The sequence below is a fragment of the Lepus europaeus genome, chromosome 3 (genome assembly GCF_033115175.1).
Source record: "Lepus europaeus isolate LE1 chromosome 3, mLepTim1.pri, whole genome shotgun sequence".
Taxonomy (NCBI): domain Eukaryota; kingdom Metazoa; phylum Chordata; class Mammalia; order Lagomorpha; family Leporidae; genus Lepus; species Lepus europaeus.
Window position 1 is genome coordinate 6,579,128 of NC_084829.1, and position 17,993 is coordinate 6,597,120.

At 46.8% G+C, this 17,993-nt stretch overlaps 1 protein-coding gene across 1 annotated transcript in view; it reads left to right on the forward strand.

The window, feature by feature from the left end:
* Positions 1-774: 774 nt before the first annotated feature.
* LY86 (lymphocyte antigen 86) overlaps positions 775-17,993 on the forward strand; it is a 68,372-nt gene continuing 51,153 nt past the window's right edge. The window contains exon 1 of the mRNA XM_062187324.1: positions 775-946. Within this exon, the coding sequence (XP_062043308.1) occupies positions 829-946 (118 nt within the window). The 5' untranslated portion in view covers positions 775-828. The remainder of the gene's footprint in view (positions 947-17,993) is intronic.

A 17,993-nucleotide genomic window follows, 5' to 3' on the forward strand; every position in this document is an offset into this window, starting at 1 on the left:
TCCATCTTCATAGTAATTCAATGTGCTGAATAAAACACCATTTTGAGGTGACTTTAACTCTCACTTAGCCATCAGAGAAGAGTTTTTACCCCGTGAGCTATGAGGAGCGCTTTTCCTCCCAGGGGAAATGGTGTTCTCTGTCACTCCTACGATCTGCTGGCCTTGGCACTGACTCTGGCTCTCATACAGCAAGGTGGAGCCTGGGTGGGGGTGGGGAGTCAGGGTTGAAAAATCCTGAAGCAGCAAACAGAGGCCCAAGGGAGGAAGCCAGAGTCTGGGCTCTGAAAAGCAAGTGGGATGTGACGTTATCATTCCCACCAAGGACCGCAAGAATTCAGTGAGCCTTCAGAGGGAGCCCCTGCCTTCCACCCTGGCGGCTCCGTCCACCAAGGCCAACCCAGAAACCAAACACTGCAGACTCAGGGCTCTTCTCTTATCTCCAGACACCGCAGCTACTGCTCCCAAATCAAGGTCGACTGGAAATCCACTGCCAGAACCCTCACCCCAGCCATGGAGCCACAGCGATGGGACAGAACCATGCCCAGAGGGCCAAGTCCTCCTGCCACATTCCAGGTGTCGTTCTGCCATCTGCAAAACACTAACCACGCTGCTTTCTGACCTTCAGCCCTAGATTCAGACACCAGCCTCAAGCTGATGATTCAAACGCCCCCGCTGATGGTCTCATACTCCTCCCGTGGTTCCCCAGGGTCTAGAATCCGAGAAGTGAAACTGAACCTGCTACCCCTTTTCTTGAAGGGTGAGGAAGAACCTTACACGACTTTATATCAGGCCTGCTATTTTTCCTTTGGTCACACACATGCCCTCGCCATGAAGGGCTTCACAGCTACCCTCCTTGTCTGCATGTTGCTTGGGGGCCCTGGAGGAGCCTGGCCCACACACCTGGCCTGCAGGAGCGGGGGCTTGGAGGTGTTCTACCAGAGTTGTGGTAAGGTCTTTTCTAAATATCCATTGGCGTTGATGGGGGAAATGAAGGCCCAGACTGGAGCTGCAGAAGCATATGGTTGGGGTGGGTGAGGGTCGGGGGGAGGGACCAGCGGCTGAAGACTCTCTTTACCTGCAGTGGACCTGCACGGTTACTGAAGGCCCTTGGGAGACTGGGGTTGCAGAGAGCAACAGAGCACAGTAAGACTAAAATAGAGCAATTCGCTGATAATACCACAGGGCCAAAGAGCAGCGTGAGCGATGAGTCTCCCAAATGGTGACCCTCACCAGCTGAACATCAGGGCGAGAGGTCTCCAATACACCCCCCCCCCAAGACTGTGCAGCCACGATGCCAGTGCTTCTCTGATGATAGAGATCCCAAACGTGGGTGAGACATGGTTGTTACCCAGTGGGCCGCTCCAAGGGGCCAACGGGAATTGCAAGCCAATGAACAGAATCTATGAGTGGCCTTAATCAGCCGACATCGGAACCCACCCCCTGGGTATGGCTTAGTCTGCTTGTGTTCCCAGAGCACCATCCACTAGGGGGCGTAATCACAGAAATGTGTTGTCTTACAGTTCTGAAGGCTGTCAACTGGGTTGGTTTCTTTCTTTGTAAAACAATATTTATTTATGGGACTGGCACTGGGGCATAGCAGGTAAAGCCGCTGTCTGCAGTGCCAGCATCCCACGTGGGCACTGGTTTGAGTCCCGGCTGCTCCACTTCCTATTCAGCTCTCTGCTATGGCCTGGGAAAGCAGCAGAAGATGGCCCAAGTCCTTGGGCCCCTGCACCCTGCTCCTAGCTTTGGATTGGTGCAGCTACAGCCATTGCGGCCACTTGGGGAGTGAACCAGTGGATGCAAGATAGATCTCTCTCCACCTCTCTGTAAGTCTGCCTTTCAAATAAGTAGATAAATGTTTTAAAAAATAAATTTATGTGCAAGGCAGGGAGACAAGAGACAGAGATTATCTACCTGCTTGTTCACTCTCCAAATGCTGGCAACAGCCAGGGGTGGGCCAGGCTAAAACCAGGACCTGGACCCTCAATCCAGATCTCCTGGGTGGATGGCAGGGACCCCAGTGTGTGAGCCACCACTGCTTCTTCCCAGGGCGCACCTTTTAGCAGGAAGCTGGAATTGGAAGCAGAGCACCCCAGATGTGATGCAGGCATCCCATGCATGTGGCATATTAACCACTGCATCAAACACCAGCCACCAGCTAGGTCGGCTGCTCAGGCCTCTCCTTGGCTGTGGATGGCTGCCTTCTCTCTTTGTCGTCACCTGAGCTGCCGTCTGTGTCTTAATCAGTTTTTGATTAAGATTGGATTAAGGCCCATCTCGTGACTTCCTTTTAACTTAATCACCCCTTTGAAGGCCCAATGTCCAAATACACACACACACTCTGAGGTGCTGGGAGTAGGACTTCAACACAGGCATTTAGGGGGCCACAGCTCATCCCACAGCAAGGTTCCTGGTGGGAAGAAGGGGCCCAGGCTCAGGCTCACATCCCAAGCGGAGATGAGCGGAGCTGGCTGGTGAAAAGGCAGGACCTTGAGATTTTTGCTACTCTGGGGGGAGGGGGATATTCCCGTCTGTTCTGTAGGAGGGGAAGAGGAGCTGCCACTCAAGCATCTAAGTTAGCCACTCTATGAGCTGGAGAGTGGCGCAGTACAGCTGCCACCACCAGGCTGCCTCGGCGAGGACGGCACAGAGAGCCCATCTCGGGCCCTCGCCTGCCCTGACCTTCTGGAAAACGGGAAGAGAGGGGGCAAGAGAGGCTGCGCAGAGGGCACAGGATATGCAAAGCAGGGAGACAGAGCCGTGAGCAGGCTGAGAGCTCTGGACACTTCAGAAGGGCTGGGAACACAGGAGGATGAGAGATGAGGTGGAAGATGTGGACTGAGCCCCAAGGAAGAGCTGCGAACCTCTGGCCTTGAGGAGGCTGCATTTTGGAAAGACTCCTAGGGCAGGGAGTGAGAGCCTGGACATCCAGCTGGAAGCTCTCTGTGGCTGGAAACAAGGTTTCTAGCCAGGACGAGCAATCAGTTAGGAAAGAAACCCTAGACCCCGGGCTAGCAGCATCTCAACAGCCTTAATTAACATTAGGGGGTATCTTTGGTGCACTGTGGGGTCAGCAAAAAGGAGAGCAGCTTGTTCCTGTAGCTTCCACCTGGTTGGGCTGTGCCTCAGCTCCTGAGAGCGGTGGCCTAGCCTTTACACTGATAGTGTTGCACAAACACTGCTTGTCCAGTGCACACCAGGCTCCGGAGAAGGTCATCTGCCAACAGAAGGGCCACTGTGTCCCCGTCAGTGCTGGATTTGTCTCTTCTGCTCGCACTCTGTAATTTGAGTGCGCTGTGGGGTGGAGACCTGACAGTACAAACACCCTTGAGACGAAAGAAGGAAGCATGTGCAGAGTACTGAGCTCTGAACCCTGACCAGGAAGTGAGCAAAATCCGAAAAAGCAGAAGTGCCAACCTGTCCAACCATCAGAGCTGTGGGAAAAGGGACAGCCTGAGGGGAAAAGCAAAAGCAATTTAGGGGTCCTTATTTTTTTAAATTTATTTTTCCTCCCAAAGGAACCTTTTATTTAAGGACTAGAGACCTCATGCATTTCATAAGTACAACTTTAGAAATATAGTGATTTTCCCACCATAGCTGCCCTCCACCCACACTCCAACCCCTCCTCCTCCTCCCTCTCCCATTCCTAGTCCCATTCTCCACTAAGATCTATTTTGGATTAACTTTATACACATTAGACCAACTCTATATTAAGTAAGGAGTTCAACAATTTGCATGGAAAATAAAGCAAAACAACAACAAAAAAACTTCCTCGACAGCTGAGGCAGGGCTGTTCAAAGTCATTGAATCTTGAAGTTAATTTCATTTTTTTAGAAATTTAATTAAATTTAAAGAAGTACCCAAGAATGATTCATCTTTTGCAGGCACATAGATACAGGTCCTGCATGGGAAGTTAGTGCACAGTGACTCGTGTTATTAACAATTAACACTCTAATGTAGGACATCAGTGATCACCGGAGGCTCTTGACATGAGCTGCCTAGGCTAAGGAAGCCTTTTGAGTCCACAGACTCTGTCATTACTTAGAAAAGGCCATAGGAAAAGTGGAAGTTCTCACCTCCCTTCAGAGAAAGGTACTTCCTTGGATGACCACTTATTTCCACTGGGGTCTCACCCACTGAAGTCCTTCATGTAGGACATTTTTTGCCACAGTGCCTTGGCTTTCAATGCCTGAAATGCTCTCATGGGTTTTTCAGCCAGATCAGAATGCCTGAAGGGCTGATTCTGAGGTCAGAGTGCTATTGAAAGCAGTTGTCATTATGAGTCTGCTGAGTGGACTGCTTCCCATGTTGGAGAATTCATTCCTTTTTGACTCTATTTATTATTATTACCAGACCTTTAATCCTATCCATATGATCACTTTAACACTTAAGATGATATTTTTACAACCCAGCTTAAGGAAATTTGGGGTCCAATGGCAAGTTTTTAAACTGTACCCTTTGAAGTAAGTCCATAGGAATGTATGCAGAACTATACAGCTTTACAGTTACAAACTTCATACACTTCATAATTGCAGCTTTAGGAACATGATGATTCTTCTCATCCATACCTCCCACCCATACTCCCAACCCCCCACCCCTCCCCCCTTAGTCCTACTCATGTTTTACTGAGATCCATTTTTCAATTGACTTTATACACATATGTTTAACTCTATGTTAAGTAAAGAGTTCAACAAATACTGTATAAAAAAAATCCTGTTCCTCAACAGTCAAGACAAGGGCTGTTCAAGTCAATGCTTCTCAAAGTGTCAATTCACTTCTACAGATTGCCTTTTAGGTGCTCTACTGGTTATCACAGGTCAGGGAGAACATGTGGTACTTGTCCCTTTGGGACTGGCTTATTTCACTAAGTATGATGTTTCCCAAATTAATCCATTTTGTTGTAAATGACCAAATTTCATTTTTTACTACTGTGTAGTATTCCATGGTGTACATATCCCATAATTTCTTTATCCAGTCTTCAGTTGACCAGCATTTGTGTTGATTCCATGTCTTAGCTATTGTGAATTGAGCTGTAATATGCATGGGGGTGCAAATAACTCTTTCATATGCTGATTTCATTTCTCTTGGGTAAATTCCCAGGAGTGGGATGGCTGGGTCATATGATATAGGTCTATATTCAGATTTCTGATGTATTTCCACACTGTCTTCCATAATGGCGGTACCAGTTTACATTCCCACCAACAGTGTATTAGGGTATCTTTTTCACCACATCCTTGCCAGAATTTGTTGTTTGTCGATTTCTGTATTAAAGCCATTCTAAATGGGGTGAGGTGAAACCTCATTGTGGATTTAGTTTGCATTTGCCTGACAGCTAGTGATCCTGAGCCTTTTTTCATGTGTCTGTTGGCCATTTGGATCCCCTCTTTTGAAAAATGCCTGTTTAAATAGTTTGCCCATTTCTTCACTGGGTTGTTTGTTCTGTTGTTTTTGAGTTTCTTGACCTCTTTATTATATTCTGGCTATTAATCCTTTAACAGTTGAATTGTTTGCAAATAATTTCTCCCATTTTGTCAGTTGCCTCTTCACTTTGCTGAGTGTTTTTTTCTTGTTGTTGTTGTTGTTTTGTTTGTTTGTTTGTTTGCAGTACAGGAGCTTCTCAATTTGATGTAATCCCAGTTGTTAATTTTGGATTTGATTGCTTGTGCCTCTGGGGTCTTCAGCAAAAAGTCTTTGCCTGTGCCAATATCTTGCAATGTTTCCCCAATGTTCTCTAATAATTTGATGGTTATTGGGTTGTAGATTTAGGTCTTTAATCCATTTGAGTGGATTTTTGTGTAAGGTGAAAGTAGGGGTCTTGCTTCATACCTCTACATGTGGAAATCCAATTTTATGAGCACCATTTGTTGAAGAGACTGTCCTTGCTCCAGAGGCTGATTTTAGCTCCCTTGTCAAATGTAAGTTGGTTGTAGATGCTTGGATTTCTGGTGTTTCTATTCTGTTCCACTGGTCTATCTATCTGTTTCTGTACCAGTATCAGGTTGTTCTGATTATAACTGCCCTTTAGTATGCCTTGAAATCTGGTATTGTGATGCTTCCAGCTTTGTTTTTGTTGTATAAGATTGCTTTCACTATTTGGAGGTCTCCTATGTTTCCATATGAATTTCAGCATTATTTTTTCTATATCTGAGAAGAATGTCCTTGGTATTTTGATTGGTATCTCACTGAATCTGTAAACTGTTCGCAGAAGTATGGACATTTTCATTATATTGATTCTTCAAATTCATGAACATGGAAGATTTTTTTCAATTTTTTGTATTTTCTTCTATTTCTTTCTTTAATATATTTTAATTCTATTGTAGAGATCTTTGATATCGTTGGTTAAATTTATTCTAAAATACTTGATTTTTTTAGCTATTATGAATGGGATTGATCTTAGAAGTTCTTTCTCAGCCATGGCATTGTTTATATATACAAAGACTGTTGATTTTTGTGTATTGATTTTATATCTTGCTACTTTACCAAACTCCTCTGTGAGTTCTAATAGTCTTTTTTGGAGTCTTTTGGATCCTCTCTATATAGAATCATGTCATATCTGTAACTCTGATTTCTTTTTCTTGCCTAATGGCTCTGGCTAAAACTTCCAGGACTATATTGAATAGCAATGGTGATAGTAGGCACTCTTGTCTGGTCCCAGATCTCCGTGGGAATGCTTCCAACTTTTCCCCATTCACTAGGATGCTGGCTGTGGGTTTGTTATAAATTGCCTTGATTATGTTGAGGATTGTTCCTTCTATACTCAATTTACTTAGAGTTTTCGTCATGGAGGGGTGTTGTATTTTATCAAATGCTTTCTCTGCATGTATTGAGATAATTACATGGTTTTGTTCTTCAATTTGTTAATGTGAACTATCACATTGATTGATTTGCGAATGTTGAACCATCCCTGCATACCAGGGATAAATCCGACTTGGTCCAGATAAAAGATCTTTCTGATGTGTTGTTGGATTTGATTGGCTAGTATTTTGCTGAGGATTTTTGCGTCATCATAAAATTTTCATCAGGGAAGTTGGACTGAAGTTCTCTTTCTCTGTTGTGTTTTTCCAAGTTTAGGAATTAACGTGATACTGGTTTCAAAGAAAGAAGTATGAGGGGTACCTCCCTTTCAGTTGTTTTGATTAGCTTGAGAAGACTTGGAGTTACTTCTTCTTTAAATGTCTGGTAGAATTCAGCAGTGAAGCCATCAGCCTGGTCTTTTCTTTGTTGGGTCTTTATTACTAATTCAATTTCTGTCTTGCTTGTGGGTCTGGTTAGGTTTTCTATGTCTTCATGGCTCAATTTAGGTAGGTTGTATGTGTCCAGGAATCTAACAATTTCTTCCAGGTTTCTGTCTTGGTAATGGGTTTGTTTAGGTTTTCTGTGTCTTCATGGCTCAATTTAGATAGGTTGTATGTGTCCAGGAATCTATCCATTTCCTCTAGGTTTCCCAGTTTGTTGTCAATACAGCTCTTTGTAGTAATTTCTGATGATTCTTTTTATTTCTGTGGTGTCTCATGTTACAGTTCCTTTTTCATCTCTAATTTTATTAATTTGGGTCTTCTCTCTCCTTTTTTTTTTGGTTAGTTGGGCAGTGGTGTGTAAATTTTATTTTTTTCAAAAACCAGCTCTTCATTTTGCTGATCTTTTGCAATTTTGTTTTATTCTCTAATTTTAATTATTTTTTTCTCCTACTAGTTTTGGGTTTCACCTGCTGTTGTTTTTCTAGATCCTTGAGATGCACTGATAGCTCATTTATTTGGTGCCTTTCCAATTTTTTGATGTAGGCACCAATTGCTATAAACTTTCCTCTTAACATTGCTTTTGCTATATCCCATAGGTTTGGTATGTTGTTCTGTCGTCTTCATTTGTTTCCAGAAAGTTTTTGATTTCTATTTTGATTTCTTGAATGACCTACTGTTCATTCAAGAGTGTGCTGTTTAGTCTCCATGTATTTGCATATGTTCTAGAAATTCCTGAGTTGCTGATTCGTAGCTTCATTCCATTTGTGGTCTAAGATCCATTGTATGATTTTGATTTCTTTGAATTTGCCTAGACTTGCTTTATGGACTAGCACATGGTCAATCCTAAAGAAAGTTCCATCACTGGTGAGAAGAATGTCTATTCTACAGCTGTGGGATGAAAAGTTCTGTAGATATCTGTTAGGTCCATTTGGTCTATAGTGTTGATTACTTCTGTTGTTTCCTTGCTGATTTTCTGTCTGGTTGATCTGTCCATTGCTGAAAGTGGGGTACTGAAGTCCCCCATTACTACTATATTGGAGTCTATGCCTCCCTTTAGATCACTTAACATTTCTTTTAAATAGCCAGGTGCCCTGTAATTAGGTGCATATACATTTATAATAGTCATATCTTCTAGTTGAATTGATCCCTTAATCATTGCATAGTGCCCTTGTCTCTTTTAACAGTTTTTGTGTTAAAGTCTATTTTGTCTGATATTAGGATGGCTACACCAGCTCTTTTTTGGTTTCTGTTATCATAGACTCCCTTTTTCCATCCTTTCACTTTCAGTCTGCATGCACTTTGTTGGTGAGATGTGTTTCTTGTAGGCAGCAAATAAATGGGTTTTGTTTTTTAATCCATTCAGCCTGTATGTGTCTTTTAACTGAAGAGATGAGGCCATTTACATTCAAGGTGACTATTGATAAGTAAGGAATTTTCTCTGCCATTTTTCCATAAATATTCCTATTTTTTACTTTGGATTTCCTTTGTACTTTTACTGGGAGATTTTCTTCCTTTACCTCCTTTAATAGTGATAACCATGTTTCTGTGTGCATTACATCCTTAAGCATCTTTTGCACGGATGGATGGGTGATAACAAATCCTTTCAATTTCTGTTTGTTACAGAAGGTTTTTATTTCACCTTCATTCATAAATGATAGTTTTGCAGGATATAGTATTCTGGGTTAACAGTTTTTCTTCTTAAGACTTGGACTATATCTCACTATTCTCTCCTAGCCTATAGGGTTTCTGATGAGAAGTCAACTGCGAGTCTAACTGGAGATCCTCTGAAAGTAATCTGGTGTTTCTCTCATGCACATTTTAGAATCTTTTCTTTCTGTTTAACTGTGGAGAGTTTGATTACAATGTGTCACGGTGAAGATCTTTTCTGGTCCTGTCTATTAGGAGTTCTCTGTGCTTCCTGGAGTTGGATGTCCCTTTCTTTCTCCAAGTTAGGGAAATTTTCTGTTATTATTTCACTAAAAAGGCTTTCTAATCCTCTCTTTCCACACTTTCAGGAACTCCTAAAACCTGTATGTTGGGTTATTTGATATTATCCTATAGATTCCCACTGTGTATTTTAGTTTTCTAATTTCTTCTTGTTTTTTTGTCTGACATAATTTCCTGTGATTTGTCTTCTACATCAGATATTCTTTCTTCTGCTTCACTGATTATGTTGTTAAGGCTTTACACTGCATTTTTTATTTGTTCTATTAAATTGTTCACTTCCAAGATTTCATTTTGTTTTGTTTTTAAGATCTCAATTTTGTGGGAGACATTTTCTTTCATGTCATATATGGATTTCGTTAGTTTGTGCATTTGCTTCTGATTTCTTCTAATTAATCCTATGATCAATTTTTTTGGATTCCATTTCTGGCATTTCTTCAAACTTCATCTTCACAATCTAGTACTGAAGTGTTGTATTCTTTAGGGGGCATCATGTTGGGTTCCTTATTCTTATTTCTTGAATTGGCATTTGTGGAGATACCGCCGGTTTCTTTGGTTTTTTGCTGTGTCTTTGGACTATGTCTGTGTGGATTAGTGGAGTGTCTGCTTTCAGGGAATACCTAGATGCCTATTGTGGGTGTGGCCAGGGAGCTCTGTTCCACAGTCATGAGCACCCAGCCCCCTCTCAGTTCTCTCCACCAGAGTCAGGGGTCTCTGCTTGGCTGGTTACTGGGCATGGACATGAGCGGATGTAGCTGTTATGTATGTTCAGAATGGCACCCACTCTATCAGCTTGTTACAGGATGCCATTGCAGGGTGATCAGGGAGAAACGTGCCCCCTCCCTTTTTTCCTCCTCTAGTTTGGCAGGTACACTGTCCCCCACAGGACTCCAAGCCAGATTCCCTCCAGGCTTTCCCTGAAGCTTTTCGCCAGTAGCTTGGGATGCTGCAGTCTGATCTGACCTCACTCTACAAAGCATGTGTAGAGGCTCTCAGCTGCTGGGCTCCTGATTTGTGTGTGTCTACACCCTCTACGTAGGTCTGCTCTGTCCTTCCAACCTGCGTGGAGCTTCCTCTGTTGTTTCCTCCCTAACTCTTCCCTGAGATTGCACTCTCTCCACTTTTTTTGAACTATCTTCTCCTAGACTGGTGCGGTAAGCTCCCTCCTTACTCCGCCATCTTAATCCCACTTGGGGTCTTTCTTTAGTGAAATCACAAGACAATGCCCAGAGCCACAAAAAGTCCAGGGACCCCCCCAACACACACCTGCAACAAATGCCTCCCCCCCCCCCAACGTGCTTGATTCTATGCTGCCTCTAGTACACCAGGATGGGAGGCAGGTCACAGAAATACATGCAGCTGGAAGAAAAATAGGCATTAACAAGAGATGCAGAGTGAGGGAGGGTGGTGTGCGTCCCTTAGCACTCCAGTATTGAAACCCTCGCAGCCAAGGTGATGACACTGGAAAGTGGGGTGTTGAGCAGTGATTGGGTCATGAGGGTAGAGCCCTCAGGGATGGGATCAGTGTCCTTGAAAGTGCAAGGCTACTCTCTGTCTCTCTCTGTGCCTCTCAAATTAATCATTTAACTTTAAAAACAAAGAAAGAAAACACAAGGGTTATTTCCCTGTCAATAAGAACAGCAAGCTCAGTAGGAGCCTTCCCGCTCATGCCCTAAGGAGGCCAGTTTCACACACCCGACAGTCTCCTATGTAGGGTAGTTGGTGGATGGGGTGGGGGCTAGTCCCATCTCAGGCAATCTGTGGAGGACTGTGGGTGGTCTGTACAGAAGCTGGCCCACCCCTGGGGGCATGTGGGTGCAGGTTACCATGGCACCTGCTCACCATGCTTCAAACTTGCCGTCAGCATCTGCTCTTCTCCCTGAGGCACTGGGTCGTGTCCACATCTGCCTGAGCAGGTTTTCTGTGCTGCTGAGTTTCACCTGACCTCTGAAAGGTTCCTTAGTTATAAGGTCCAAATCGGGTCACTTGCACAGCACGTGAGCAGGAGCTCCCTCCTTGACCCGGCGGCCCCACCAGGTTGGGGTTCCTTCCTTTTCTGCCATGCCTGGTAAGGTCACCTCCCAGGCCCCTCATCCAGGTACTTTGTTCTGGGGCTCTAGAGAAACCAAACAGACCACAGAAATCTCTGGAGCCTACTGGGAACCAAATACAGTTGGCTCTCCTTATCCATAATTTCACTTCCCTTGGTTTCTGTAATCTACAGTTAGCAATGGTCTAAAAATATTAAATGGAAAATTCCAGAAATAAACAATACATAAGTTTTGGGTAACTTTCTTTGCAGTGTATTTTTGTAATTGTTGCTTTATTAGTAACTATTGCTATTGTTGGTAGACAGTAAGAGGTCCACTTGCCTGGGGTGTTGCCAAATAACCAACCTCAAGAAGGAGTTGCTCAAAGGGAAGCTTTACTTGGAACACGTAAATGGAGCAGCCAGAACTGGGAGCATGAGATGTTCACCCCCTGTACCACATCACTGGCCCCTTAGCCATGTTTTAAGTCAAAATCCAATGTACATTCTGGAATGTGAAGCAACTTTTTGTTGGTCTAGCCTGCAGCTATTAATTGGTTAGCTATGTATTCCCCCATCTCTTCCACTTCCATCCTCCAGCCTTCATCATTGAATTTAGGGCGTCTAAGGATTTTTCTTTTACCTTATGTGGATACAAACAACACAGTCTGTGCAGGGCTCGGTATCACCCAGTTTCAGGCATCCACGTGGCGTCCTGCACGTAAAGGAGAGTGGGAAAGTACAGTTCAATAAAGATATCACCTCCCCAAGAGGGAGTTTGCAGGGGCTGGTGCTGTGGCATAGTGGCATAGGCCCTCACCTGCCATGCCTGCATCCCATATGGGTGCCAGTTCAAGTCCCGGCTGCTCCACTTCCAATCCAGCTCTCTGCTATGGCCTGGGAAAGAAGTAGAGGATGGCCCAAGTACTTGGGCCCTTGCACCCATGTGGGAGACCCAGAAGAAGCTCTTGGCTCCTGGCTTTGGACCGGAGTAGCTCCAGCCACTGCAGCCATTGGGGAGCGAACCGGCAGGTGGAAAGGCTCTCTCTGTGTCTCTACTGCTCTCTCTCTGTAACTCTGCCTTCCAAATAAATAAATAAATCATAAGAGAGAGAGTGAGAGAGTTTGCCTTTTACAGCAAGAGTTAGAGCCCACAATGCAACCCAGTGCTCACACAGTGTGTGTTCCAGAATCTAGTTCAGACTGGTCGCCTTCAGCTTTCCTTGTCCGGCCCCTGCTGAGTACAAGGCTGCAAGAAGAGCTTTGCTGCAGCCTCTGAGAAACAGGCTCCAATGAGCAGAACGGTTTCAGGTTCTCTGCCACTGTCCCGGTGCCCAAATCCTGCACTCTGGCTGGCATTCTCTCCTACTGCGCCTAGTTTACAAGTTAGCCTTTATCACAGGGGTGTGTGGGTATTAAAACGAAACTCCTGAGGCCAAATAATCGCTGAAATAAAAGGACTCTTGAGTCCTGACAGATGCTAACCAGAATAAGAACCGAGAGCTAGGGTAAGTTCCTGTAACAGCCAGCATCAAAGGTAGATAGCAATTGGAAATAGGCCCCCTAGACCGGGAGCTAAGAGTACTTTTACAATGAAAAGTTGGGGAAGAAGGTATAAACCGTTTACATTGAACCTACATTGGTTATAGACAAAAGGTGGAGGACAGTGCGAAGTGAGAGGGCAGGGGGGCTTTGAGCCAGGAGCTTCTTCCAGGTCTCCCATGTGGGTGTCAGGGGCCTCCAGTGCAGATGGCAGGAACTTCATCACTTACGCCATCACCACTACTTCCTAGGGTGTGCGCTAGCAGGCAGCTGGGCTCAGGCACTCTCGGAGGGGATGCACGGTCTCAGCCAGCATCCTAACAGCTAGGACAAACACCATCAGGAGCTTTAGGAGCCCATATACCATTAGAAGGCCATCTAGAGGAGATGGCAGGTTTTGTCTGCATAAGCGAAGTTCAACTTTGCAACCGTTAGCTAAGTCAGTATCTTAGAAGGTAGCGTTGAGCTGTCTTTCTACTTACAGATGCTGTGTGCTTACCAAGGCTTATTTGACTGGTGTCTAATTTTCACGTGGGACTGCTTGACCTGACTGATCCTGTTCTACTTTTCTGGGGCTCTCTGGCCCAGCTGCAGCCCTTGGTCTTTGTCCTGTTTACTTACAAACTTAAGGAAAACCGCAGAGCCGTCACTGGTGTATCCATGTGCATGGAGACACTCCGAGTTTCCAACACAAATGAGGCCCACGTTCATCCAGGGCTTGGGACTTGACCCAGTTTCCTTCCTGTCTTCGCTATCTCCCAGACCTGCTTGCTGCCTAATTCTTCCAGAATCGTGAGAGACGAGGTTTTCAAGAGCTCGAGACAGCAGCCTTCCTAGTCCCAGCCACTGCTCCGTGTGGTTAACGGCGTTCACCCAAGCACAGAGGGGCACACACTGGAGTGCCTGCTCCTGGCCCACCCTCTCTGTCAAGATGCATGTAACAGGCTCCACCAGGCCTGGCTGTTTCCGGTTCTGTGACCAGTGCAGTGGGATGGGGCCTTGGTCTTCCGGGTCACAGTCCTCACTGGCTACAGAGGACAGGGGTGCACGGGCCAACAGGGGCTGAGGGCTGAGAGCAGCCTTGGGTGTCGGCTTGGGGGAGAGCCACAGGGTTTTTGGGTTTTGACAGCCTGCCTGTGGCTGCTGACCGAACATGGGGGTTGGGGAGTGACACCCCTGTTTCTCCACGAGCCTGGTGTTCTGCAGCTATGAAGGGGAGGGTCAGCATCCTGGCCAGTCTCCGCCCACAGGCAGACTGGCGGTCGTTTGCAGAAGCGGAAAATGTGCAAGCCAATCCAAGCACCTCTCTGTTCAAAGAGGAACCCCTGAGCCACAAAGGCAGCGCGTGTGTCCCAACCACGGTCTCAGGGGCAGCCAGCAGAGCAAGAGGGGGCGAGCAGGCAGCTCTGCTTCCTCTTCAAGCACAAGGGCTTCTGTGTGACCTCACCCAATGTCAGGTCAACGATAACACAGAAACCGAAGCCAGGCGCCCTCCCACGCCCCCAGAGAGCCAAGGATCCTCTTCCTGTGCCGCTCTTCGCTAAGGCAGTTTGCCCACATCCCCTCTTGCCCAAGACCCTGTAAAATAAAAAGCCTTGACCTACACAGGCGATCTATGGAGGTTCTCTTATAATATTGACAGGGCCAATAATTCCATAAATTTACTATTACTGCAGACTTTACATGGGAGTGACACACCATGGCTCCTTTCCACTGCAAGGGATATATTCTAAGATCCCTAATGGATACCTGAAACAGAAAATAGAACCAAGCCCTGTATGTGCTGTGTTTTCATTCATAAGTTAGTTGCGATAAGAGATCAATCATAACTAAAACTTCCATAGAAGAATGGTAACAACATACCGTAACAACATAGCCACATCAGCACTCTCGAGCTTGGGGGAGGGGCGTCGGTAATACAATAAGGGTGCTTTGAACGCAAGCACTGTGGTACCGCCAGAGCCAATCTGACGACTGAGACGGCTGCTCGGTGCCTAACAGGCGGCTGTAGAATTGCCCACTTCACATTGCTGGACCACAGCTGACGGTGGTGGCTGATCATATTTTTGCAGTGTGGCAAAAGCAAGCGCTTCCTTAGAGCAAGGGCTGCCTTCTGAGGTGCGAGCCTCACTGAGGACCCTAAGAGCCTTCTGTAGACAAGGAACCATGACAGGGGACAGCGGATGAAAACGTGACAGGTGGCGTGGGCCAGGAAGTCTGAAAGCTTCATGCCACAGCCTGCTTCCTCTGGTCCTTTCTCCACGCACAGACTACCTTGCTGTGGACACCAACCTCACCCATCAGAGAGATGTCACGATCTTCCCTCCTCCACCATGGGGATGCCCTGGGGCTGCATCACTGGACCGAGGGTGCTCCAAGGGGACAAACCAGGGCCCTCACGTCTGCAGAGGCTAAATTCTAGCTGTTTGACATTCAACAGGAATGGAGAGCAGGCAGGGAGATCCTGATCCCAGAGCAAACAGGACCTTCTCTATCTCACACTCGGCTTTGGTTTGAGTAAGTTAAAGAACATTCGAGTGTAAATCAGGGCGTGCATGTCCAAAAACCACCTGCAAAGAACATTGCTGGCTCTCGGTTTCTCTGAACCCACGGCTGAGCAGAGCACAGGATCGCCAGCGAAATGCTGAGTGTCCAACAAAAACGTTCCTGACGTTTCGGAGCCAAAAGCTTTGCTTAAAGGAGCAAAACACTCACGAGCAAACACAGCCTGCCCTCGGGAGCTCAACAGGGCCCCCTCCTGGGGGAGCGGACCTTCAGAATTCTGCAGAGTGTGGCAGGAAGAACGAGATACAAGAGGCCAGAGCTACCCTCCTGCAAAACAAGTCACCTCCTACGCCTTGCCCAGGTCACAGGAAGTCAAGCCAGAGCTCGAAATGCAAATAAAGAAAATACATGATTTTTGTTTAAAAAAGCAAGATAGATGGTAAAAGTAAATACACACTTTATGATAGTCAGCTCAGAAGGCTTCAACTTGGGGTTTTTTAACCTGCCAATGGTGGGACAGCGATCCACATTCGGCAGAAACTACTTGGAATGTTGAATTTGCTCTTCTCCCAGACTCGCACTATGCAGCCCCGTCCTCTCTGGCGAGGCTGGGCAGTGGCAACCATGCAGCTCCCATGCAGCCGGACGGTCACCAGGGGCAACCGCACTGCTGAGCCAGGGCACGTGAGAGGTCAGCTGCATTCAATGCACTTTCCACTTGCAAAGTTTTCTGCTTACGATGGTCTGTCTGGGAGCGCCTCAACATAAGCCAACCAGCACCTGTAATGCGTGGAGAGCGCCCACGGTGATTTACAGCGGGAAGTGGCACGGACTATGCCACCTGCCTCTTCTCAAGAAGGAACTGCTCCCCAGCTCCCTCAACTGCCACGTGGGATTACGGGACCAGTGATGCCCGCACTCCCAATTTCTCAAAAGAAACTAGTGTTCCAGGGCTGGCACTGTGATGTAGTGGGTAAAGCTGCTGCCTGCAGTGCCTGCATCCCATGTGGGCACCGGTTCAAGTCCCAGATACTCCACTTCTGATCCAGCTCTCTGCTATGGCCTGGGAAAGCAGCAGATGGCCCACATGAGAGACCTGGAAGAAGCTCCCGGCTCCTAGCTCCTAGCTTTGGATCGGTGCAGCTCCAGCCATTGCGGCCATCTGGGGAGTGAACCAGCGGATGCAAGACCCCCCCACCCCACCCCTGCCTCTCTGTAACTGTGCCTTTAAAATAAATAAGTAAATCTTAAAAAAAAAAAAAAAGGAACTAGAGAGCCTACTCTGAAGCTGCAGCCTCCCCGTGTGTAAACATGGCAACTGGCCTGGCATCTTAAACACTGCTCAGGTCAACAAAAACAAGGACCAGCGCAGGGCTACCGCAGCAGCCGTGGCTGTGGAGAGGGAAGAGTTCAGGTGAATCAGGCCTTTTTACACCTTCCCCTCCTTGACTCAAAGCTTCGCCAGGCAACATTTTACCACCATCCTCTGCATCAAAGAGATGCCACCACATAAATCCCCAAGAATGCTAAGCACATGGTAGTGACAGACACACTTGTTTGGTGTGGATTAGTCTCATCAGCCCACTAGTCAGGCATTCAAATCTGTCTGGTCCATGCCAGCCCCATCACCACCCAGACTCTTGGAATTGTTAGAGTTGGTGATTTGGACACAAATCTATTCAAATGCTGTTTGTTACCTACAAATGTCACTAACCTGTGTTTCTTTTTCTTTTTTTTTTTTAAGATTGACTTATTTATTTAAAAGGCAGAGTTACAGAGAGGCAAAGGCAGAGAGAGAGACGGAGGTCTTCTATCTGCTGGCTTATTACCCAAGTGGCCGCAACAGCCACTGGCTCCAGGAGCCAGGAGCTTCTTCCTGGTCTCCCACACAGGTGCAGCAGCCTAAGGACTTGGGCCATCTTCTACTGCTTTCCCAGGCCATAGCAGAGAGCTGGACTGGAAGAGAGCAGCCAGGACTGGAACTGGAGCCCATATGGGATGCCAGCACTATGGGTGGTGGCTTCACCTGCTACGTCACGAGCCAACCCCCTAAACTGTGTGTTTCCAAAAGCGAGCAAAAAGCAAGAGACCCAAGATACTTTATGCTGGAGAAGAAGCCACATCTGACTTCTGTGAGTGCAGGACCCATAGTCCATACTCTATGTAAACTAAAGGGGTTGGCCTAAATCTGGCTTAAGATAGTTTCCTCCAGATGGGCTCCGGCACAAGGAATCGAGTGCAACTGGTTTGAGAAAACTGGTTTGAGAAATGACCCTAGGAAGCGCCAGGGGGACAGTGAACAGGTGAGACCGTGCAGCAAAGGAAAGCAATGTGGGTGCCACTGTGGGCAGCCCAGGCCCTGAGGGGACGTTGGGGAGCGCCCGCGGTGTCACAGGGGACTGGGGAGAGGCTGCACCTGCCCCAGCAGTGCCCAGCCGCTATTGAGCGCTCGTCCCGGGGGCTTTGATTCCTGGCCCTCCTGCCTTCACTGTGCATGGGACGAGCAGAGACGGTCCCGGGGGGCTGCAGGAAGAAATCTTTCATGAGGACAAAGGCCCTGTGTCTGAGTCCATTTGTGCCACTCTGATAAAACACCTTAGACTGGCACACTCAGGAACAATAGAAGCTGACGGCTCACAGGCCTGCAGCCAGCTCCGCACTGGCAGAGTCGGGTCTGCCGAGGGCTCAGGGTGCGCTTCCTAGGTGGCACCTGCTCACTCTGCACTTGCACT